This window comes from Anolis sagrei, chromosome 5 (assembly GCF_037176765.1).
Source record: "Anolis sagrei isolate rAnoSag1 chromosome 5, rAnoSag1.mat, whole genome shotgun sequence".
Classification (NCBI taxonomy): Eukaryota; Metazoa; Chordata; class Lepidosauria; order Squamata; family Dactyloidae; genus Anolis; species Anolis sagrei.
Window position 1 is genome coordinate 111,094,645 of NC_090025.1, and position 26,649 is coordinate 111,121,293.

Here is a 26,649-nt window from a genome sequence, read left to right on the forward strand (position 1 = left end):
AAAAAGGAGATCTACATGCGCCTGCATTGGGATCTCAAGTTCAGGCATAAAAAGCCAAGAAAGGGACCCCATGTGCGCATGCTCAATGTAGGATGAACAAAGGAGAGGTGGGGCCAGAAGACTCTGTCTTGCACATGCGCTGCAACATCTTCTATTTATTTATTTATTTATTTATTTATTTATTTGATGCATTTGTTAACCGCCATTCTCAGCCCTTTAGGGCGACTCATGGCGGTGTACAACACATATAAAGGCAATTTACAAAAAGGCAATTACAAACAACATATTAACAATACAACAATTACAAAGTTACACTAAAAAATCCGCTTCGTCTCATAGTAGAATCATAACCAATCTCATATTCCTTGTTCCATTCCAGTCATCTTTACCACATTGTTATATATATCTTCTAGGAGTTTCTGCTCTTCTCTTCCTTGTTGCTGCATTTTTGTGTGTGTTCTGCTAACATAAGAACACTTGTCAGTTCATTTGGTGTAATGTATCCAAATTTTGTAGCAATCCGTCAAGTAGTCAATCTGTCAATGGCTATACAGCTGATAACAATGTTTTAGATTGATTTTTGTTCATTGTGTAATTGTATTGCTTTGCTTTTGTATGTTGCGGCATCAGTTGTTGCCAGTTGTAAGCCTCCCTGAGTCCCCCCTCGGGGATTGAGAAGGACAGGGTATAAATGTTTTAAATAAATAAATAAATAGTTTGTGAGATATGAGGTCCCTAACAAATGGACATTGCATTTTTATTTATATATCACTTTTTGGGGGGCTCCACAAGAAACTTTTGCTTCAAAAAGGGCTTCGCAACTGGAAAAAAAAGTGAAAACCCCTGCTCTAGATGAAGCTCTAATTGAGAGTAGGTTCAGCTTGGTGGGTTCAGTGGCCAATTTTCTACCCTTAAGAACCATTGAGGACTTTAAACCTCCATAACGCTGGAAGTGACCAGAAGGTCATCCTCTCACCTCAAGGTTTCACTTGAAAGAGCTTTCATATCTTCTTTTAGAGGTGGATTCTGCATCCTGGAAACTTCCAGGAATATTTTTAATTTGGAAGGGGAGGAGGAATTCTTGGAACTAGAAAATTAGGTAAAGTCTATGTGTCCTGAGGCCTATAAGTTGTGTGCCACTGCTAGTTGTATGGTGCCTTTTTTAAAAAATTGTCTTAGTTCTCTTCCGTTAGTTGCCAAAATTAAAAGAAACATTCACATTCCAGTTTATCTTTTTCCCCAATGTATTTGTCATTCATTGCTTGCTCTGTTCACTTAGTTCCTCCTCTTGCAGATGAGGATACAATGATGACTAACAAGTGAAAGAACACTTTTTATGAGAGTTGTCTTTGTTCAGACACAGCAAGTTGAATTAGGGAACATGTTGCAGCATCTAAGAGGTATTATTGCTGCTCTTATCTTCCTGGTTCATCTCCAGAACTCTGAACCTGTCTGTGGAATAGATTCCCTGGATTGAGGGTTTTCAATACAGGTTAGATGGCCATCTACAAGAATCTTTAGTAGTGGCTTTTTTTACCCAGTTTGCTAGGTGATCCCTCCCAACTCTATTATTATCTGTTGGTCTTCTGCTTCCAAATGGGCGCTGCATCTTTTGGTCAGTTTTTCACTCATACCTACTACCAGCTCGATCCCTAGAAAGGCATCCCAAATGCTCCTTGATCAAACAACAGTCAATGTCAAATGGAAAGGGGATGGTGGAGGCTGGCTTGGTAACAAAACCCAACTGGAAACTATGGAGACCTGATTAGGTAGTATAGTTTTGGAAAGATGTTGTCCCTTCAGCCAAAAAAATGTCAATTAGTTGAGAACCATCTCTTAGGGGATCTTCAACTGAATATTAAGTAATCTTATTTTGTTTATACCCTTTTCTGTCCCAAGAGAGAGTTCCTGAAACAATAAATGTAAGCTTAGTTTTTTATCCTTATTAGAGCATTTTGAGCATTTTCTCCTGTTTTCCGCAACAAGCTATATCACACTGGTTAACATTTCATGTCTAAGTATGTTTTTGAGTTTTAGTTCAACAAGATCTGGAGGGTCTGGGATACCGTGTGTGTGTGTACACATATACATACATCAATATCCTCTTGTGTTTATTTTTCTCTAATTTGGCCCTATATCTTGGGGGGGGGGGGGGGGTAGCATTAGATCTCCTGATTTAAGAAGAAAGGTTTTCATATTTTTGTTTGTATCTTGGTTGAAGTTATTGAATACATAAAATAGTTACCAATTAATAGATTAATAAGGTATAGTTTGTCAGAAAAAAAGATTGGGGCTACATTATGTGGAGGAAATTCAGTGCTGGTCCAGACTATGGAAGACCAGTTGAAATGAGTGGGTCTTATTAGTCCCATTCATTTATTGATGTTAGATTTAGTCAAGTTTATAGAGGAAACAAATCCTATTTGTTTCTTTAATTATGGGAAAGTGCACCACATGACTGACAGATTCTTATTAAGAACTCTAGGCTGCAATGAAAGAAAATCTATGCCCAATTACATACTTTACTTTGTAGCTTGGCAAGATCACAGTCCAGAGGACATCAGCCTTCACTGTGCTTTTTTGCTAGTGTGAGTTATTTGTTATCTTTTAAATGAGCTGAAGTTCTATCTAATGGACTTAGTAAACTCAAAGGGCAATTTCAGGAATCTTATGACCCAGAGATATCAATGTGTATTAGAATATAGGTTTCCTGGCTGCTGAACTGACAGCTGAATACAGGTGTTGATCCATGATGGCGAGACTAAAATCTTTCAGAAAAAAAACAAACAAAATAATCTGCATTGTACTGAATCAGACCATTGGGCAATCTATTTAGGATATTCTGAGATTCCAGCAGCTGTTCAGGGTTTGAGAAGGAATTCTTTTTAAAACCCATGAGGCAATCCCCAGAATTGAACCTGGATCTTTGCATGAAAATCATATAATTTAGTACTAAGACATTTACCTTCCCACAGCACAATATATACTGGACAGATGCATTCTCTAAGACATCCATAATCCATGGCATGTTCAAAATCTGGGCCTAATATTTTTTTAAATAATTCATGCTGTTAAAAAGCATGCTATTACATTTTTTTAAATGTTCCGTTGTTGCACAGAATAGCAAAAGTTTGAAGAGTTAAATCTTTCCACGAGAAGAAATTGAATCTTTAATTGATGTCAAAGTTGATGTGTTAGAAAACTTTCACTGCTCTGAGGAGCTGACAAAAATACGATTGCCTTGAGTCACCGAACCACAGGAAAACGTGAACCTTGAGAGACACTCAGAGCACTTTGATCTAATAATTGACCTACTTTGAAGGTTGTCGCACATTAAAGTTCAATTTGCCGAATAACCCTGCGTAGATATATTGGAGCACTCAAGCTATGATAAAATTCTGCTAAGAACACGAGACGTGACTGCAAGTCTATGAGGAGACCAGTTGTGGAAGGGATATTACATATTCTAGGTATGCTTCGAGTTTCTGAAATATGCTTAACCTTGCATTAAACTTAGATTTAATAAGACAGATGTGTATTAAAGTACTGAATATACTTCAGGGAGCAATTTGGCATCAGCAAGGGATGGACTGGATGACCTCCTAATAGGTCTCTTCCATCTTTAATTTCTATTATACTAATTGATTATTAAAACTCTTTTTATTGAGGGCTGGTATATAACTATTACATAGATATTAATCTTGCAGAGTAGCTGATATTTAATTTATAGACAGTTCTAAGCCATAATGTCCCTTTAATTTTTTGAGACAGGAAACTCTGAAAAATGTTACTTCTTATAAAGACTGGAAGATTTTAGCCTACTTTCATTTCTGTGATCAAAGCACCCTATGCAGTGCTGCAGATTAGCTGTTTAAATACATCTGTGCTAAAAAAAATTAAAAAAACACTCCAAACTAGACTTCCACTGTTCTTGAAAAGCAGCAATTTAGCATCTTTTGCCTGCTAACTCAGAGGTTTTCCCTTTGGAATCATTAGGATTACTCCCAAAGCATATAGTTCGTGGTTGTTGCTTATTAGTAAACAAAATGCTTTGTCATCACACTAGCTGTCAAAAATTAGATTGTAAGCTCCTTGCAATAGAGACTTACCTTTTTGCTATTCTCTGCTTCATGTATCATACCATATAAACAATGGTTGAGGTAACATAACATAGAAAAGGTGGTGGCCTTGATGGAAGACACACAAAATAAATTTGAAACCATTATTTTCTCACTTCATTTTTACCAGTGATGCCCAATCTGTGGTCTCTGGACCCCCAGTGGTCCACAAGAACAGAAATATGGTCTGCGGCCTCACCATTACTACACCATTGCCTCAAAACCACATGGCAACAAGAGCAACTGGTCTCGCAAAACCCTCTTATAGTGCCAAGGCAACGGGGATGTTGGGAGGGGAGAGGCTGGCCACCCATGAAAGATTACTACTACCACATCAACTCTAGATTATTAAATATGGCGACTACTGGATGGCATATGTTCTGTATCAGAAACTAGAGCTGTTGTGGTCTATCCAATGCAGTTTTCTGAATCAGCACCCTAAATAACCAAACCAAATCTAAAGTTGAATAAAAACTGATCTGTAACCCTTTTGGTACTAATGTTGGAGAGTGGTCCCTGATCAAAGTGGTCCCTGGTCAAGTGATCCCTGGTCAAACAAAAGTAGGGAATCACTGATTTATACCATTTGCTCAAAAAGTACTACACAAATACTTGTTATTACTGTCACTGTGTGTCATGGAAAATGGAGCTGATGCCATACACTTGCCCCAAAAATCCTATGGGAAAGAGCCATGCTGTATATTTGTTTTCTACAGAAAGGAAGTAAACAGTATTTAACCAACTATGGATGATAACAAATGACACATAATTTATTCTTCACCAATGCATGCACATTTTGCTTATTCAGTTTTGCAGCTATTGTCTTCTACCCTCTCAAATATTTTTTCTCCCTTGTTGCTTCATATGTCTGGAAGCACTCAGTTGACACCCACCTTTTTCTCAAATCTCTGTCCCAAACCCATGTTTTCCACAAAATCTTTGGCACTCACCTCCTGTGCTACAGCAAAGCCATTTTATCTATGGCTGAAATATCCATACCTTGTTTATCCCTGCCTTCATTTTTCTCTCCTTACCGTTGCTTCTGTTGTTTTCTTTTGTAAAGAAAAGAGTAGTCTAAGACAATTTGCTGCCAGTCACCCAGGCCAACCTGCACAGTACCCAAGGTCTGCTAAGTCATATTAGCATATGACGTAGAAAGTCCCGCAAGCACCTCTCCATTTTGATGAAAATACAACAAAAATAAACAGATACTAATTTGTTACCTTTTCATGACACCTTAAATATGTTGTTTGAGGCCTTGCTGCTAACTCACAGAATTAGTCCTGTATTAGAGGATTGTGACCTACATGCTCTTCAAATTTGGGACCATTTCCACCCCCTTTTCCTTCACAATATGTTGTGTTTTTCATAGATTTGGAAGGGTCGAGTCCAAATCCTTGTAATGCAGGAATACACAATCATCACTCCCTATGAACCATCTTTCCCTATGAACCATCACGGAGATTAAGATCCTCCGTGGAGGCCCTGCTTTCCGTCCAACCATTGTCACAGGCACGATTGGTGAGGACGAGAGACAGGGCCTTCTTGGTGATTGGTCCCTGTCTATGGAACTCCCTTCCTGGTGAGATCAGGTCGGCCCCCTCTCTTCTGTCCTTTAGAAGGATGGTAAAAACTTGGCTGTGGGACCAAGCTTTCGGGACAGGGCAATAAAGCAGCAATAGCCAGGCCAATTAGACTTGACGTGGATGACTAGGACTGTTTTAAATGGTGTATTTTAATATTTTGATAAATGTTTTTAATGTTTATGTATGTATATAAGAATTTGTGTCCCAGCATTGAATGTTTGCTGTATATATGCTGTGCTCCGCCCTGAGTCCCCTTTGGGGTGAGAAAGTATGAATGTTTTAAATAAATAAATAAATCCAAATACTCCTGACAGATGGCTATCCAATATCTGTTTTAAAACTTGCAGAGAACAAGACTCCATCACATTCTGAGGCTGCGTATTCCACTGCTAAACTTTTTTTACCATCAGGAAGATCTTCCTAAGATTCAGGTGGAATCACTTTTTCTGTGAAGTGCTTTGAACACATTGCTCTGTGTCCTAATCTCTGGAGCAGCAGAAAACAAGTCTACCCCATCTTCAATATGGCAGCCATTGAATCCTGACCCTGTCCTGTAGGATATTAGCTACCCCTCCTAATTTGGTGCCATTATCAAATTTGATAAGCACGGCATCTATTCCATCATCCAAGTCATTGAAAAAGAATCCTGTGGCACTTGACTAGTCACCTCTTTCCAGGATGAGGAGGGTCTATCGGTGAGCACCCTTTGTCCTGCCCACATTTCACTTACTTATTTGCAAGAATATTATACACTATTTTCCTATTGGTGTGCATGACACTACAAAATTAAATAAAGAAAACAGGCCTTTGGGATTTTCAGTACACTTCAGCTACATTATCTCAGTAATTCTTACAACAGCACTACAAGATAAGGCAGTGTTGTTATTCCCACATTGTAAAGAAGGCTGAGGAAATAATGGCTTGCATAAGAGACCAGCTTGTGAGTTCATGGCAGAGGTGACATCTGAACTAGGGATTTCCTGGTTCACAGCCCAGTCTGTTACGCTACACTAGCTCTATGCTTAGAGAAGCAGCTCCCTCCTCCCAAAGTATGCATGATTGCAGCCTGTAATGACATTTTAAATAGTGACCTCTAACAAAGACTTTGAAATCACTATGAAATATCTTTAAACTATCAGGACACAAAAATTATGCAAAGGCTGCAAAAACCTAGTGTAAAATTTAATTTGGTGAAAACCTTTGCCTTTTTTTTCTCCCTTTCCTGCAGACGCTTGTCTAAGCGAAAGGCAGACATTTCGCAGAGGCGCTGTTACATTAATTCATCTTCTCCCATGCCTAGGGCCATGGCTTATAATGGCATTTCCTTTCTTTCTAACAGACTGTCAGGACTTTCAAAGGACATCCCAGACAACCATAAATGCCTGTTTGCTGGATGAATCTGTCTTTTCGTAAATGTGCTCTTTGATATAGACTAATATTGTACATTTAATTTACCTATACTTGGAAAAGGAAACACTTTACTAATCGGAAAGTGGCCTCAAATAGAACTCACACATTCCCAGTAAGTCATAGTTTTAAAAACAGCAGTTAGAAATAAAGAAGATTTGACAAAGATTTCAATTCAATAAAGTTATATTCAGAGTCATATTTCATAATAGAGTGTTTCAACTATAGAGGGATGGAATTTGGAATCTGTAATGATTCCTAATCTCTATTTCTGTTGGATCTCAGAAGTCTCATGCATCTTTCACTCATGCACTTTATCCTTAAACTGAAAACCACCTGAATTTATGAATAATGTTTTTTTAAAGAAATGAATGATGAATGCTTCCTTATCTTTGGAACAGAACTATGCATTATAAGAAACAGAGCTGTCATCCTAAATGTCAGTCCTGTGTCAAATTACCCTTCTCCCCTCTTTCCTTGCAGAATGTAGTCCTACTTATTCTGTGTCTCCCGATGTCATTCCACCGCTCAGTTACCTGTCCCCCATTCCATGTAACTAACTGACAGGGGCAAGCATAGTGCTCAACCTAACACAATCACACTACAGACAAAGTTGAGTTATATATTACAGAGAAGAATTTGAGTTGTTCATTTGTTAAACCAGCTCCATGGTTCTTTGTTTTGCTTTAGATAGCACCACAACATAGGTTTGTTATGCTGTTTTCTCCATTGTGCTGCTGTTTAGACCAAGCTCCGGTGAACTTACACTTTCTGGATCTGCTTTGTCTTTCTTTCCTAGAACCATAGTATCTATCAATCAGAACATGATGCAAAAGCATAAAGTATTCAGAATCTAATAATAATAATAATAATAATAATAATAATAATAATAACTTTATTTATACCCCGCCACTATCTCCCCAAGGGTACTCGGGACGGCTTATATGAGACCAAGCCCAACAATACAGAAATACAATTATTAGGAATATAACAGTAAATTATAAAGAAAAAAATAAATAAAATACAAGGAACAATATAAATAAGCACAACAAACAATATAAAATAGCAATAATTGAACACAAAAAAATTGATCACAGTGGGCAGGGCCGGTTGCAAAGATTAAAAGTTTAAAAACACTGGGTGAGAGCAATGCAATGTATCTGGGCAGGGGACTTAGCTAAATAGCAAGAATTTGAGTAAGCAGAGCAAGCATACAATTCTTAGGGCCCTTCCAGGCAGGCCTCAATCCCAGGACGAACTGGAATATTATATCCCATGTCCTCTCATGATTGAGGCCCCACACCTCCCTGAAACTCCAGGCTTTCCCAGGAAGGGAATGACTACATGCCCTTTCAGGTCAACCAGAGGTGCATGGCATGGAGCCCGCCCCCACCCCATTTATCCCCAAAATGTACCTGAGGGGTCTGGTTGCATGCTTAGGCCACTCCGATGAAAACTCCTCGTGTGTCAAAATGACGTGTAGGGAGTTTGAGGGGGATTTCAATTTTCAGTCCCCACAGGGCCTTTACCTGGAAAGATCCGAACCTTACATTAAGGTCCGGATCTTTCCAGGTTTTTAATTAATCTGGAGTAAACTGAAATGATTGGCTGAGCTAGGGAACATATTCAACCTCTCAGAAGGCAGAACTACTTCCCTAACTATTTTTACACTGTTGTGATGCCTAACAGGATTTGGTCATTATTTCTGAGCCTACCTGGCTTCGGCATTACCACACTGATAATGCCATTGTCTAGAAACATGATAGATAACTTAAGAGTTTCCTTCCATCTCTTCCTTTTTTTCCTCTTCCTCCAAAAATGGTAGAAGTTGTGACAGTATGTGTACGTTCCATATTTCTGCAGTCAAAATGCACAGGTGGTACTTAATTACTCAAGAGACAAGCAAATACCTGTCTAACGATATGTAACTTAGCTAAATAGCAATTGTAATGTTGTAAATGTTCCACAAGCACATCATGATGGATGGACAAGTCATGAGGCAATGGCAGTCAGTTTCAGAGCAATCTGCTGCTTGTCTCTACTACTGAGACAGGCCAATCTTCTTTGCTTTAAGCCTCTTCTTGTTTTCTTTATCACTATGATCCTACTGCCTCCTCTCTTATATTTCTCTTCTTCATCAGCAATTTAGGGTGTGGAAGGAGGGCAGAAGTGTTGGTGAACAATTATTACTAAGGTTAATAAACTTAGGGGTTTGGGTAAAAATGTTGGTCTGACATTTACTCAACTAAGCAAAAGCTATTTTTTTAAAGGATCTTTAAGAACTGTGGATATTGCAGGATCGGTGGGTTTAATCAATCCACTGCCAACAACATACATCATTTCTAGGCATTTACTAGATCCTCCAGTGTAACCTAACTTGAAGGCCAGAATTCCTTCATTCCAATAGGCTTCTCTAATAGCCACGGTTTTGCACATCCACTGGAAGTCTGGAGATATGGGGGTTGTTCAGCACTGTGAATAAAATATATAGCATAGTACAAGAGTTGAATGAAAAGTAATGCCTCCAACTTCGTAACTTCACAACAGATGGCAGTACTGATATGCAGCAGGTGCTGCCTTGTTCAGTAGACTCTCCTCTACAGTTCCATTTTGGCGGGAAGCCTTAGCATTGAACAGTTGTGTTGTTAAAGTGCGAAGTATGGAACCCTGCACAGATGGTTGATCAATACAACTTAAGCAACGTGCAGTCATTGAATTTTTGACAGCAGAAAGTATCACCCCAAAGGAGATTCATCAAAGAATGCAAGCTGTTTATGGTGATTGTGTTGATGGGAGTACTGTGCGTCGTTGGGCAAGTAAGTTTAAAGATGTTGAGGTGGGAACATCTAACTTGTGTGACAAACAAAAAGTTGGACATCTTGTGACAGCAACCACTGAGTTTCACAAACAAAAGGTTGACAGATTGATTCAGGACAATCGTCGTATCACTCAGAGAGAAATTTCAAGCATAATCGGCATTTCACAACAATATGTGGGTCACATTATTGCTTTGCTTGGCTATCAGAAGATCTGTGCACAATGGCTACCAAGGATGAGAGAACTGTGAGACACTGGTTGTGAAAACAGTGTCGACTTCTTCCATGACAGCTTCAGAAAACTTGTTCATTGTTGGCAGAAATGTATCCAGTTGTCTGGTGATTATGTGGAAAAGTGAATAGTGGTAGTTAGAGAGCACTTTCTAAGGATTATATCTGTGTTCGATTTATTAAAATATTCCCATCCAAACCCAAGTAACGAAGGTGGAGGCATTACTTTTCATTCAACCCTTGTACCAATAATTCTATAGTTTAAGGAGAACAAGTTAATATTAAAGTATGATTTCCTTACAAAGCACTTGGATATCTTTGTCCAGTATTTTTGATTGTGTTGTTTTTACATTCAACGTGTGTCTTTTTCCATGTCAAGAGTGTAATGATTGTTTTGTTTTTAATCAGGAGGCTGGGATGCAGATGGAAAAGGCCCCAGTGTTTGGGACACGTTCACCCATCAGGGAGGAGATCGGGTTTTCAAGAACCAGACTGGTGATGTAGCTTGTGGCAGCTATACTCTGTGGGAGGAAGATTTGAAATGTATCAAACAGCTTGGATTGACTCATTATCGCTTCTCTCTTTCCTGGTCACGTCTGTTACCTGATGGGACGACAGGTTTCATCAACCAGAAAGGCAATTGTTCCTTTAAAATAGAAAGTTGTGCTGCTTTAATTCAAGGTTATTGCTGCAGTCTGGCATAATTAATCCAGTGTGCTATTCTGCAGTGCAGTTTTGAAATTGCAACTTTGTTCAGAGTAATTATGGGATGATCTTGATTTTTTTTTTTAAAAAAAAGGGTTTGAAAACCTTGTCCTAATTAATATTCTGGTATACTCCTGGTAATGTGATCTTTTTAGATGAGATAAGTGTTAAGCTATATTGCTTTGTGATGGCTATTTTTAACATAAGAGTATCTTCTATTATTGTTCTTGTTGTTGCCGAATTCAGCATTATTAATATAAATGGCATTTTGCAGAGATGTGTTATCAAAACAGAAAGAAAAAAGACTCTTCCTTCAAGGAACTTAAAGTTTAAGTCCCAAGATGGTGATGGGGAAGTGAAAAAGGGGGAAATGCATAGGAAACCACAACAAAAAATGTTGAGTTGGATCCAAATGGTCATGGGCAGGAACAAAATAGTCCCTAGTAAAAATCCACTCTTAACTTGTCAACTGAATGTAGAAAGTGTTCTGTTAGGTCAATTCTGAGCCGTTACTTTACTTCTGCTTGAATAACATGTTGCACAACCCATGGGAAAATGGAAGAACACCACTGGAGGCCACTTCTCTCTTTCTTGAGACACAATCTGTGAATCAGGATGATTCACTGGTCAATAAATCAAGAAGCAGTGAGTAGCAGAGGAGGTCATACGCATCCTGCCAAATCCCCTATGGTGGTGTGGTGGTGTCCACACAGCGTAGCCATGCCAAGATCACACCAGCCCTGCTGGACCATTACTTCACCATCCATGCCACCATTGCTACTCCCAGCCAGCTGCAGATCTCCATGTGAATTCTTCGCCATCACAGACAACCTGTTCTGACATGAGCAGAGGCACATATGTGACCAGGAAGAAGATCTCCCCACCTTCTTCTTGGCTGTGCAGGTATCTTTGTTGATGTAGAATGGAGCTTGCACAGAGCTATGCAGTTGGCTAAGAGCAGTGATAGATAACGAGTGCAAAGTGATGGCTGTTTTCTTGTTGATCGCAGATTGATCTAAATTAGACCTTATTCAAGTATCCACACTGCCCTGAAGCAATGGGATATTCTGGCATTCCCCAACTGCCTGAAGTGGGAGAAAGCTAGTTTAACGCAGAGTACCCCACAATACCAGAGCATTGTGAAGAAAGGCCAGAGTCAGCTTAAGTTGAACTCAAGTTTTAATGCCTATGTAGATTCGCCCTCAGAAGACTTCTTCCTCATCTAGAAGGTCACCGCAGGATTCAACCCTCTGGGAAGCATTGAACCTATTGAGAAGTGAGGCAGGGGAATGAAAGGTGATGCTGAGTTTTGGGAGGGGATTCCATAGCAAAAAAAAAAAAAAAAGAGGAAGAGAGAGAGAAGTTGGCATAAAATATCTTCGAGATGTAAATGGGTGGTGGGGAGAAAGTGTGGAATCACAGATTAGAGTAGGAAAGTTCAGGGTGATGTAAGCCACTATGGCTGGAGTGAAATGCAATCTAAATTATGCTGTTTTAAGGAATTGCCAACCTAGCAGTTTGAAAACATGCAAGTGTGAGTCGATCAATAGGTACTGCTTCTGTGGGAAGGTAATAGCACTCCGTGCAGTCATGCTGGCCACATGACCTTGGAGATGTCTATGGCAACTCTTCAGCCTAGAAATGGAGATGAGCACCACCTCACAGTCGTACATGATTAGACTTAATGTGAGGGAAACCTTTACCTCTACTCAAGATTTGCTTTATTTTTAAAACCTTGATAATAGACCATTCTTGCTCATCAACACCGTATGCATACATGTACACTGTTTTTTCAGCATTCAGTCTGAATGTCTATTGGACTAATTCTGCTACTTTCCTGCCTTGTGTTAAGCATACCCATTTTATTTGACTTGAGAAAAACGGGTTTTGAGCTGAAACCAGGTAGGAAAAACAAATGACAGAGATGCTTAGCCTATTGGGAATTTAGCAGGAAAGTAAGAGAAAATGAATCTGGTCCTTTGTATAGATATGTTCTTCTTTTCCTTCCTCTATCTACAGTGGGTAAGTCTTGAGAGAGCAAAGGATCTCGCTGTAACTCCTTTCTATTTTCAATGCCATGACATCTTATGAGGCTGATACTTTGGAGAATGGAAATTTGAATTATCAGCCAGAGAACTCTAGTACTTTACCAAACTACAAATCTAGTACTTTACCAAACTACAAACTACAAATCCTAGGCCTCCATAGGATGTTTTAGTGGCATTGAAAACTGGAATCATAGCACTATAATAGTGTACTGCGAAAGGATCCTGACTTTCATTTTACGAAATCATGTATTTTCCTTTTAGCAGACTTTGGAAATAGAACAATGTGAAATATTTATTTATTTATTTATTTATTTATTTACTACACTTGTATACCACCCCTCTCAGCCCAAAGGCGACTCAGGGTGGTTAATTATAATAATTATGTTAGTTGAGTTGAGCTGAGTTCAGCTTTATTTGATCACAAAAGAAAGGGAAAACTTAATTCAAACATATTTGTAGCATATTACTTGTGGTGTAATGATGGCCAATGACATTATTGTCATATAAAATGCCATTCAATGGCCTTTCAGATAGAAAGTACAACAGTCTTTGCTGCTTGACAGCACTGGGGTCCAAAATAGGTTATATAATGTACATTTTGGAAGGAAAGGATAAATTTAACCAACATGAGAAGAGAGCAGTAAGAGAAATCACCATGCCTACAAATTCATTTGTAATTTAAAGATTTTTCCCTCCTGCTTGGTTCTTATTGTAAACACATTTCTGATTAATATTATGAACTTTAAATTTAACAAAAGGGCACTGGAAGCTCTCCTAGTAGGTTGGCTTTCATTAGGCAGGATCTCGTTTCTCCTGAGCAGTGATCTGTTGAAGCAATTCAAACTGCATAGCATGGAAAAGGCCACCATCCTCTGTATAAACATATTTTTTCAAGGAGCATGGAGAGAATTAGAAACCTGAGCAATGTCCTTTTGAAAAAATCAAAAGAACGTCTTCACTACCAATTTCACACTTAAAGTGTGGGACTTTGGTGTAGATAGATGACTTTTTCTGAACTAAATATGAATGGGTTTAAATGTTATTTTAATTTAGAGCAACAATATGACAAGAAAGGCTGTCTTTAGCATTTTAGTCACAGCAATGTTGTGAGATTTAGAAAACAGATTTTGAAATATCCTTAAAAAGCAGGAACGGGGGGCGGGGAGGGTTGTGTCCCAGAAGACATTGGAGTGCAACTCCCATCAACCCTAATTAACAGTGTAGCCACTGGTGTGAGAGTTGATGGGCATTGTAATTCAACATCTGGAAGGCCATACATTCCCTGCTTTTGTCTTAAAGCAGTGGTTCTCAACCTGTAGGTCCCCAGGTGTTTTGTCTTTCAAGTCCCAGAACTTCCAGCCGATTTACCAGCTGTTAGGATTTCTGGGAGTTGAAGGCCAAAACATCTGGGGACCCACAGGTTGAGAACCACTGTCTTAAAGCATATAATTGCCCATCTCTGTTTCATTATTATTTTCTGTTATTGTTGCATCCTTTACTGCCCCAGATATCCTGAATTAAATGTGTTTGATTCCCTTTAAAATACCACCTTCATGATAAATGCATAATAATAAGATTATTCCTGTTTTAAGACTAGTTAACTTTCATGGTAATATAATTTTATTAGGCTTTCTGAACATTCAGAGTCCTTCACATACATTTTGTACTATTGTTGCAGTGGTCCTACAAATTAGGCGATAGTTACTGAGGCTCACTGATTTACAAATTTGAACCTAGGTTTTCCCGATTCTCATTGTTCTCTCTCTCTTTTATTTCCCCCCCCCCCCCCCCCTTTCACACACAAATGGCATCTCAAGTTTGCCATGCATCTAATACCTGAGTGCTAAAATTAGACAGATTTTGCTTTGAGCCAAACTGTGTGCTTGTGTTTCCTGCCACAAGGGCAAATAAAGCCAACGTGGCTATTATTAGACAGAAGGGAACTACGTGTGTGGCCACATTTTTGGCAGAGTTCAGGACATTGAAATTTAGGACAATTTGCTTGCTCTCTTCAGCTCAGGTATTTTGTGTGCTTGGCTACCAAGATCCATGCAAAGTCTAGTAGCATTCTGCATCAGGTGCTCCATCAAAAACAGAATGGCTGGAAAGCTTTGAGGTAAGCCAGCCATATGGTACAGCTGTGAAAGCAGAATCATTTTAATGCCCAACACTGCCTCTGTAAAGATAATGTAGAGCACGACATCTGGGCCTGGATGTTGTTTTGTGCTCATTTAACACTAGTTGAACAGAAAGCCAGAAAAACAGAAGAAATGGGTCTTAGTCACTGGATACTGTCACAGGATGCTGCCCAGGGAACACCCAGATGTTTTACCATCCTTTGGGAGGCTGGATTTGAACTGCCAACCTTTTGGTCAGCAGTCATGCCAGCACAAGGGTTTCTCAAGTCACTCCTGACATGAAAAAAACTGGATACTGTCAGAAACTTCAGTCCCAAATACTAGCAGAGTGTTAATGAATAGTCATAGTCTACGGTCAAGCTGATAGGCTGACAGAGGTGCAGTCATTAGCAGGATAACAATTACAAAGGAACCTAATGTCCATTCTAGGGCCGTAAGCTGATTACCAGAGTGTCATAGTATAAGGTTGAATCAGAATCTGTAAACCAAGGTAAGTCCAGGGTTCAGGAACACAAGATAGCAAGAGCCCAAGGTCATATTTTGATGTTGCAACCAGTAACAAAGGGCTTCCGCTGAGCTATTTCTCAGCCATTCTTAAAGACCTGCCGGGGGGGGGGGGGGGGGGTGAGACCTCTCTCTTCGCAAGTCCATAAAAACTGTAGCAGTTAACTGCTACAAATTGTGTTTCATGTACAAAATTATTAGAAATATTGAGTATAAAATCACTTTCAAATGAGTGAATTTTGTGTTCTGATGTGGATCCCATTCCCAAGATATCTCATTCTGTAAATGCAAATATTCCCAAAAAATTGGAAATCATGATAGATCTTCTATTTATTTTTTACTTTTTGTCTAACGAAAAGAGCAAATACTGCAACTTTTTCACAGTAGGATCTTCCAGATCCTGAATATTTTTTTACTGTTCTTCATCTTTTCCTGTTTTCCCTTTTTCTCTATATAGTAAAGGTAAAGGTTTCCCCTTGACATTAAGCCTAATCATGTCCAACTATGGGGGGTAGTGCTTATCTCCTTTTCTAAGCTGAAGAGCCGGTGTTGTCCGCAGACACCTCCAAGGTCATGTGGCCGGCATGACTGCATGAAGCACTGTTACTTTCCTGCCGGAGTGGTACCCATTCATCTACTCACATTTGCATGTTTTCAAACCAGGTTGGCAGAAGCTAGGGCTAACAGTGGGAGCTCACCGCACTCCCCAGATTCAAACTGCCAATCGTTCAGTCAGGAAGTTCAGCAGCTCAGCAGTTTAACCTGCCGCACCACCGGGGACTCCTTTCCTCTATATAATGTGAGGATAACAATGCTATCCTAATTTGTGAGTAAGTTGTGTTTATATAACTATTAATTTTTATGTGACATGACCATAAATTCAAAGAGAAAACTCTAAAAAATATTTTATCTGAATCAACCCATATATATATATATATATATATATATATATATATATATATAAATGCTATAGGTATATTAGAGAACTGACTAGTTCTAGGGGAAGGAGGTAACCCCACATGCAGGACTTCAATAGATTTTGTTATTGTCATGTGCTTTCAAGTGAACTCTGATGTATTGCAACCCTGTCATTGGGTATTTTTAGCAAAATTTATTCAGCCATTTGCCACTGGCATCCTCCAAGGCTAAGAAAGTCTCCATAATTGGATGGGAATTGAAATCCCGGTCTCCCAGAGTCTTAGTCCAACATTCAAACCATTGTGGCTCTATAGATATCCTACAATGCAAGAAATAATTGGAAAGAAAGAACAACAATAGGTTCAACTATACTGTAGAATTAATTCAGTTTGAGACCACCTGCCATGGCTCAGTTCTAAGGAATTACAAGGTCACCCATAGCAATGAGCCAAGGCAGGTAAAGTGATATCAACCTACATTACATCTACAGTATAGCTGCCTCCAGGTCTATTATTTGTCAGTTTTGTTGAATACAGGTGCCAGTCTCTTTCTTTTTTCTTTTTTCTTTTTAGGAGTGGATTATTATAACACAGTGATTGATGGCCTGCTAGCAAATGGAGTGACACCTGTGGTTACACTGTACCACTTTGACCTACCTGAACATTTAGAGCATCAAGGTGGCTGGAGATCAGGGGCCATTGTGGCAGCCTTTGATGCATATGCACAGTTTTGCTTCAGAACATTTGGGGATAGGGTGAAGCTGTGGCTCACCATTAATGAACCCTATGTTCTTGCCACTCTTGGTTATGAGGAGGGTGTCATGGCTCCGGGAGTTAAAGAGCTTGGTACTGGAGCATACCAATCAGCTCATAATATGATCAAAGCTCATGCTGTAGCTTGGCACAGTTACAATCAACTCTTCCGAAAAAAGCAGGGTGGGCTTGTGTCTATAGCACTGAATTCAGACTGGGCTGAACCTTTTGATCCAAATTCCCCTGCTGACCAGGAAGCTGCCAAGAGGCACATGGCATTTTGCCTTGACTGGTTTGCTGCCCCCATCTTTCTTGATGGCGATTACCCAGCCATAATGAAATCTAAGATCTCTGCTGTGTGTAAAAGGCAAGGCATTCCATCATCAAGGCTCCCTGAATTTACCGATGCAGAGAAGAAGATGATCAAGGGCACTGCTGATTTCTTTGCTCTAAATTATTATACATCCCGCAAAATGAAGCACCAAGAAAATACAAACACTCAGCCAAGTATGTCTGCAGACAAAGAAGCAGAAGAAATAAAGGATCCTTCCTGGCCAGTGGCAAGTGGCAGTTCTTGGCTGGCTGTTGTCCCATGGGGCTTACGTCAGCTCTTGAAATACATCAAGGTATGGCATTTCCCTTGACCTGTTCCTATTTGTTGAGCCAACAATTGTTAATTCTCATATATTTTATTATTTATGTGTGCCTTGACAGTTCCTCGTGTAAGGGTTGTCTTATATCCGGTGTAAGGGATCATACCACTCCTCAGATTAAGATGAAACACATCTGGTCCTCTGCTAGTTGAATTTGAGTTCTTATTAGTCCCAATCATCATCATCATTATGAACAGATCATGGGAGTTGCAATTCAACAGCATTTAGAAAGTCCCAAATTGCCACCGTTGCCTTGGATGTTGTGCGGTGAAGATGTGCTGTGTTCACATCTTTTATCTTCTCAGGCCTACCCAGTCAATTTTGAATTATGAATTTTAAACTCATGTCTTGTGTTTATTGTATTTTATTTTTTGTTCAGTGTATTTTATTTATTTATTTTATTTGCGGTATTTATATCCCGCCTTTCTTAGCCTGAAGGGGACTCAAGGCAGCTTACAGTTGGCAGCAATTCGATACCCCAACAGAAATAAAATACAGTTTAAAAACATTTAGCATATAATATAAAACCATACAAAACCCAATAAAAACATAGGTCATCAATAAAAACATAGTGTCTTCTTACTAAACTCATTTTCCAGTCACATCGTCAAGCCGTTCCATAGTTCCATATTTACCTATTACACTGCATTTGCATATATATGAATTTCATACCAATACATTTTAATATATGTATTTTACATAATGTTTTGTAATGGTGTGTTTTAACTGTGTTGTGCCCTGCCTCAAGAAATAAACATCACATTATTATTATTATTATTATTATTATTATTATTATTATTATTATTATTAGAAACACAACAAGATGAGTCCACAGCAAACAAGATCACTCTGCTGACTGTTGTATTGGATCACACGTTGGACACTTCCCAAGTAGGACTGTGTGATGTATCAGCAAATAATGCGTGCAGATCCCAGTAGGGTGGCCTTTTGCAGCTGGCAGATGGTAATCTTGTCAGCGCCGATTGTATTTAAGTGCAGGCCAAGGTCTTTAGGCACTGCACCCAGGGTGCCGATCATCACTGGGACCACCTTTACTGGTTTGTGCCAGTCTTTGCAGTTTGATCTTAAAATCCTCATATCATGTCAGCTTTTCCAGTTGTTTCTCTTCAATCCTGCTGTTGGATGGGATTGCAACATTGATGATCCACACTCTGTTTTTTAACACGATCGTGAGGTCGAGAATATTGTGCTTTAAAACTCTTGTCAGTCTGAATTCGGAAGTCCCAGAGTAGTTTGACGTGTTCATTTTCTATAACTCTTTCAGGCTTATTATTATTATTATTATTATTATTAACAGAAGAACTGTACTTAAGATAATTTTCCCATAATGCAAAGCTAGGCAGCATTTTAGCACAGCTCTTTTGATGAATATTCCCTAAGTGGGGAAGAAGGATGCTTCTCCTTAGGTAGCAGACATTAAATAAATTTGTGAGGTCCTTTGTTCCCACACTGAAGATTTAAACCCATGAGATGCTTTTCTTGTTTGTTTGTTTGCTTGCTTGCTTTACTTTTAGGGATAGGAGAAACATAGACTCTGTTACTTGAGCTGCTTAAAAGGTGCAGCAACATCATGTCAGTGGGGCATCTGTTTCAATACAAATGTTTGAAAAAGCTGTCCAATGTGCTAGATCTACTGCAGGTAGGATTCAGCATGCAAGGCAGTTGCTTTAAAGTTCAGTCTGAAACTTGGACCTGACTTACTGTTCCCTTAACATGGAAGCCATCTGATGTTCCCCTAGAGCTGTTATGGTGAGTTTTCAGTTGAGAAGGGGCAAGCCTGTCTCCTGTTTCAACTCAGTTCCACTGTTCTGCCAGTAGAAGTCCAGTATTGAATATTTCTTTAAAACAGTCCTGTTCACATTCATATCTTCCATTCTGCACCCCATCCTCTGGCTCAGCATTATGCATTTCACAAACATCCTTATCAGAGCTTTGGATTCTTGATTCAGTAATCTGTGGAATCTCACCCCACTCTTCAGATACTCTGTTTGAACTGGTGTAGACTGAGTTATAGGATGCTCCCAGTGCAGGTGAATCATATTTGGGATGATCCATAATAAGCAGAAAACTTGGCCAGAGTTTGTTATTTTTGTTTGTCAAGAGAAATGAGCCCTAGTGACTGCACTCTCAAAAATAATGAGTTCTAACAATTTCTTGAGGCAGCAAAATGCAACAACAAGCACTCTTTCTAAGAACTGCAAACTCAAAGGTAAATCTTCTTTGTTAGAAACATAGTCTGAATTGTGTTTATATGCATGAAGCCAGAGGAAGCAAAGTGTTCATATGTGGAAGGGAAAATGATCTGATGAAATCAAGCCATTACAGAGAATAACACTGTAGGGCAAGTTGAAGACTGGGAAAAGACTTTAGGACTGTAGATGAGAAGAAGATATAAGAGAAAGGATAGGGGTTTAAAGTGAAAGGTGGCTCTGAAGAAACCTCTTTCAGTGCCTATTCTGATCAGTGGAAAAGATATGGCATGCAAGAAAGAGGCAACCTAGAGACAAGAGGTGATTTAGCCTAATAATAATAATTGGTTGGCGAGTCAACAATAACCTAATAACTACTGACCACACCGGCAGACTGTGATGTATGTGATTTTATCTTGACAATTTGGCTTTATGTATTTATTCTGTTTGTATTTTAATGTATTATGATGTTATGATGTTATTAGTTTATTTGTGTATGCATTCTCTGTTGTTAGCCGGCCTGAGTCCCTCTGCGGAGGTTGAAAAGACCGGGATATAAAAGTTCTAAATAAATAATAAATATTATTATTATTATTATTATTATTATTATTTGGAAACAATAAACATTGACAAAATCACAATCTGTCAACTGCAAAAGGCCACCTTACTTGGATCTGCACGCATCATTTGAAAACACATCACATAGTCCTAGACGCTTGGGAAGTGTTCGACTTGTGATTTAGTGATACAAAATCCAGCATATAGATCCCATTTGCTGTTACATACTGTGTTTTTGTGTCAGTAAAATAATATAATAATAACAATCTTTCTTTATATCCCACCACCTCCTCCCCGAAGGGACTTGGGTGGCTTACTAGGCACTCCAGGGTGCTCATATACAGGGTTAGTCAAAATGCATAGGCCAATAAGCCATTCAATTGAATGGCTTATTGGCCTATGCATTTTGACTAACCCTGTACAACAGGTAACAGCAGTAGAAAAGTATAAAACAAGTCACATAGAATTATAACAACAACCCCTGTCAACATATGTGGCATAAAATCAACATACAATTTTGAAACAACAGTAGATAAAACTAACTGCCGTTAATTCACAAGGTGCCAAGTGTCAGCTTCATATGGTCCCATTCAGCCCACTCAAGGTCTGAACATCCATGTTTCAGGTTGGAATGGAGGGATCGAAGGGTGGGGGTGAATCTGATCTGTTTTGGGAGGGTATTCCAGAGCTGGGGGGCTACCACAGAGAAGGCCCTTACTCTTGTCCCCACCAACCGCACTTGAGACAGTGGTGGGACTGAGAGAAGGATCTCCCCTGTCAATCTCAGCGCCCGCACCGGTTCATAGAAAGAGTTTCGAAGATCAGTTGGACCTGAAGGTCATACTCGTATTAGAGTATCTGTCCACTGGACTGTACTGGCTGATGAATCTTTTATGTAAATGAGACTCCATTTCTGGAACCACTAGGTGTATGCCTCTGATTTATATTGTGGCCAGGCCCTTTGGTGTCTTATCCCAATGATTCAGTCAAAAATGAGATGATCCACGATTTCTCAAAATAAAAGGTATTGCCTCTATTGAGTTGCCAAATTAGTACACAAGATGCAGCCATCATAACACTGCCATATTTTGAGTTACTTACTCAGATCCGCTAAATCCAATGCATTTTCCCATGATTATTATGTTTAGGTTTCATCATTTTTGGTAACCTACCCTTGAAGTGAGAGACTGATGAGTAAAAGCTCATCATTTGTTCAGGTCCTAATTTGAATAAGCCAATAATTTCCAATATGAAAAAAAAAATGTCTCCATCGTGGCTCTGAATTTTTTTTAACCATAAGAACAGACATTTTGCTTCCATTGCCTGGGTGGTTATGATTGGATATTCAGATCATTTCTTCTCATGGGATTTGCCATGGCTTGCTAAGACCAAGGGTTAAAAAGCAGTGACAATAAAGCAGATGCTAATGCCGAAAAGATATTTTAGTATTCTCATTAAAATAAGTAATTTCTCTAGCTTCATGGATATTTGCACAGTTTTGCTTTTCCATTGTTAGTCATAAAAGGTCAGCTTGTGGAAAATTAAGTTAATAGGGTCAGTGCAATTTGATGAAAACTAGTTTTGGGTTGTAGCTTAAAACAGATAGAGGGTAATGCACCTGATTTTATGGGCTTTTCTTAACATCTGTTCTGAATAAAACTTCTGCTCTCTTGTTCTAGGATACATATAATCACCCTATAATTTACATCACAGAGAATGGGTTTTCCCAAAGTGACCCTGCTCCACTCGATGACACTCAGCGCTGGGAGTATTTCAAGCTGACTTTACAGGAGATTTTAAAAGGTACAATTTAAGGATGATAAAAGATCAATTGTGCAAACTTAATATAATTTTCTTATATGCCTATTTGCATTTAGCAATGGCCAGTGATTCTTGAAACTAATGTACATCAGACAAAAGCATTGTGATTAGAGGGGAAAATGTTTTGCAGATAGGAGAGTAGTTTCAGTCTCCCTGTGCCCTCCTGGAATGGAAGGAAATGAAAAGATTTTAGCACATGTTAAGGGGGAAGTATTTTTTCACTCTGGGTTCATAATGCTGCAATGGTAGGCTAATCTAACTGACATATGTCTTGGCAGAAGAAAATGGAGTTAGAAGTAAGTAATATGAGTTTAATACTGCTTTCCTATGATGAACAATGAATTAGTCTGAGGTCTATAGCTGTAGTAGGAAACTGCCAGAGGTTAAGCTGGAATGTGTCCAGAAGAAGATGACTAAAATGATCAGGGGTCTGAAGAACAAGCTCTATGAGGAGTGGCTTAAAGAGTTGGGCATGTTTAGCCTGCAGAAGAGAAGGCTGAGAGGAGATACAATAGCCATGTATAAATACATGAGGAGAAATCTTAGGAAGGAGAAAGCAGGCTCGTTTTCTGCTGTCCTGGAGTACTAGGATGTGGAACAATGACTTCAAACTACAGGAAAGGAGATTCCACCTGAACATTAGGAAGACCTTCCTGACTTTAAGAGCTATTCAGCAATTGAACTCTCTGCCCCAGAGTGTACTGGAGGCTCCTTCTTGGGATGCTTTTAAACAGAGGTTGAATGACCATCTGGCAGGGGTGCTTTGAATGCGATGTTCATGCCGCTTGGCAGGGGGTTGGACTGGATGGCCCACAAGGTTTCTTCCAACTCTATGATTCTAGAGGATTGCAATAATAATAATAATAATAATAATAATTATTATTATTATTATTATTATTATTATTATTTATACCCTGCCACCATCTCCCCAATGGTGACTCGGAGTAGCTTACATGAGGCCAAGCCCAAATGACAATTGCAATAAAGAAAAACCCCAAACACAAACTGAAAATGCGAACAATAAACAATAACATCATAGTTACATAAAACATATGAATACATAACAATATATAAAAAATATGCACAGGCATAATAATAATGGGTGGGCTACATGTAGTGATTAAAATGACAAACTGATTAAAACTAATTAAAATTGGCTGGAAACTTGGAAAAGTAATCCTCCCCATTGTTTCCCCATTCTATGGAGGCAATGTTCTTGTTTTAAAGGGTTTTTAACCTTCTCTGCCAAGAAGTGCTGGTGCCGCACAAAACTACAAATCCCAGGATTCCATAGCCATGGCAATTAAAGTGGTGTCAAACTGTATTAATTCTATAGTGTACATGCACCCTCTGACATTTGTGAGACCACTCCCCCCCCCCTTTTTTTTTTAGACAGAAAATTTTGAATTTCTCTGTACTGCTTTATCTGGCATGGGGAGCGGGGGGGGGGGGGCTTTTACATGCTGTTTAGGTAATACTCAAGTCAGTTATAATCCTGAAGAAAAGCCTTTATCTTTGCTGGAGACAGAAACCTCAAAGAGTTAAAATAAGAGTCATTTTATTGCTGCCTAATGATGTTTAAATTGTACTGCCTCTTGTCTTGATCCTCACATGGCCGCTCTGCCTTTTTAAACTGAACTTTAAAGGAACTATTCTCAGAATGGGTTCAAACCTGGGACACCTCCTTTGAAGCTCAGATTAAAACACAGAGTGGATTCACCTCTGGACTCACATGGGAATCGCCAGTCACCATGTCCGACTAAGCCAAATGGCTTTTATACATAAGGAAAAGAACAGAGGAGATTTATGTATTTGTAAAAGGAATCTCTTCCATTTGCAGCTGCAGCACAACCCGTATGAGGGAAACAAAACAGCAGAATGAATGGCGCAAAAGAGATTTATATTGAAGAGAAATGAAATTAAAATATGGAAGCTTAGTATTGAGAGAGGAAACGAAGTGTACCACCATGGGATTGGTACTGGCTTTGAAAGAAAAAATTGCACAAAGGAACATCTTTCAACCTGTCTAGGGAACTAGCCATTTTCATCTGTTCAGTAAAAGCAACCAAGAGTCTTGTGATGCCTTAAAGGCTAAGACATTTTATTTGGCGCCATCTTTTCAGCGACCTGAGCTGAGAAATGCTGTTCCTGCCTCTTTCTTTAGGACCCCATCCACACTGACCATGTAATGCAGTTCAGAGTTAGCTTCAAACGGCAACAGCTAGACGACAAACACCCACAAAAAATATGCAAAAGAAAGCCCTTAATGTGCACCAGTCCTCTGTAGTTTGTATGATCACTATCCAGGCCCATACTCGTTCCAGGATTTCCAGTGTAATCAATGAAACCACTTTCTTCAATACCAGTTTGAAACTGACTAGAGTGATCAATATAGATGTGTCCTTAGTCATTTTCCTATTTACTCACACTGCCTAAGGACAAGACCTGTCCTCTTTGTGACCTGTAGCCCATTCCATCATATGCACTGTGTGGGTTCTTCATTGACAAATCACGAATGTTTGGACAGAAGGGTAAAATCAGTGGGTTGAAAAATAATTGAAGTATAAAAAAAGGAAAGATTTCTCGAGGTTGTGGCTGTTCATTTCTTTAGTTGTAATTAACAAACAGTAATCGGTTGGCTGTTTATATACTTCAGGGTGGAAGAACTAATATTTGTTTTGGTGAAGCTCAAAATCGGCCAAATATCTAGTTAAAATAAGATATTTACTTTGAGCCCTTGAAGGAAATCAAACATATAACAAACCACTGGTAATTCCTTCTGTTTTCCCTCAAATGGTGTCAAGGCTAATGTGTAGTGATAGTAGATCAATGCAATAATTAATATGTTTAATCTGCAGAATGTAAAAATATGCCCAATAGATTTATTCTGTTTACATAATATGAAAATTACACTGCCTGGATTTTGGGAATTGTAACATGAAGCAGGAGAGTGACCAATTGAATTTTGTGAGAACAGTTTGTTAATTGCAAACATAATTTTCAAACAACTGTATACATGGCCATCACTCGATGGAAAGTAGAAAAATCAAATAGAGGACATAATTAGAAGCGGAAGATGGAGAAACTCCATTCCCTCTGTGAAAACAAGATCAGGAGCAGATTATGACAAAGGCCATGAACTACTTATATCAAAAATTAGAGTAAAGCTAAAAGAGAACATTAAAACAAGCTTTCTGCCGAAATAACATTCCTATAGAATTTTCTTTAATGTGCAAAAATAGATATGCCCTATTGTCTTATTGATCAGAATAAACAGAACTCTGGACTAAAACCAGGAACATTGATAGAGAGGAATGCAATAAGACAGCATTTGCAGCCAAAATTAAAGAGAAGCCACAGTGAATGAAATATGAAACTCTTTCAGTAGTTAGGGCAGACAAGAAACAAAGGTAAAAAGGGGAGAGAAATGCGTTCAGAACCCTGATTACAACTAACTGTTCAGTAACTTATTCACAGGGACAAAGGAACTGACTATAATGATCAATTCAGAAAAATAAAAGATGCCAAGAAAAAAGGAAAAACAAGAAATATCTTCTTGAGTTCTGAGAAATCAAAGGGAAAATTAAAACCAATAGCAATGACTTGGAACAATTCCTGCAGAAATTAAAGGGAAAAAGTACAAAGCAGGTTTATAGTTGAGCATTAAGAAAACAAAAAATAATAACCACAGATGATTTATATAATTTTAAAGTGGACGATGAAGACAGTGATATAGTTCCATACCTTTAATAGAGTCAAGAAATCAGAAGAAGACTAGGACTTGGAAGGGCAGCTATGAAGGAACTAGACTAGATCATGAAATGTAAAGGTATATGAATGAAGGTTAGGATATGCCATAATAGTTCCAATATCTGTATATGGTAGTGAAAACTGTTCAGTAAAGAAAGCGGATAGGGGAAAAATGCATTTTAAATGTGTTGTGAGAAAGGGGTTTTATTAATATATGACCTGCTGAAAAGACAAATCAATGGGTTGTAGAACAAATCAAGCCTGAACTGTCTCTGTAAGCTAAGATGACTAAAATGAGACTTTCAGATATTAGAATATCATAAGACAGGAATCACTAAAACAACATTATTTTTTTTAGTAAGGTAGAAGGCAGTAAGAAAAAAAAGGTAGGCTCTATCAAGTCCTTAAGTGATGAGACCTGATGATAGGATGGT

General features: G+C 38.8%; 1 protein-coding gene across 2 annotated transcripts in view; it reads left to right on the forward strand.

Annotated features, from left to right (window-relative positions):
- Nucleotides 1-26,649, forward strand: part of LCTL (lactase like) — a 113,797-nt gene that overhangs the window by 56,597 nt on the left and 30,551 nt on the right. For both annotated transcript variants that reach the window (XM_060777883.2, XM_060777884.2), the window contains exons 3-5: nt 10,567-10,794; nt 17,044-17,849; nt 22,324-22,447. In XM_060777883.2, the coding sequence (XP_060633866.2) occupies nt 10,567-10,794; nt 17,044-17,849; nt 22,324-22,447 (1,158 nt within the window). The remainder of the gene's footprint in view (nt 1-10,566; nt 10,795-17,043; nt 17,850-22,323; nt 22,448-26,649) is intronic.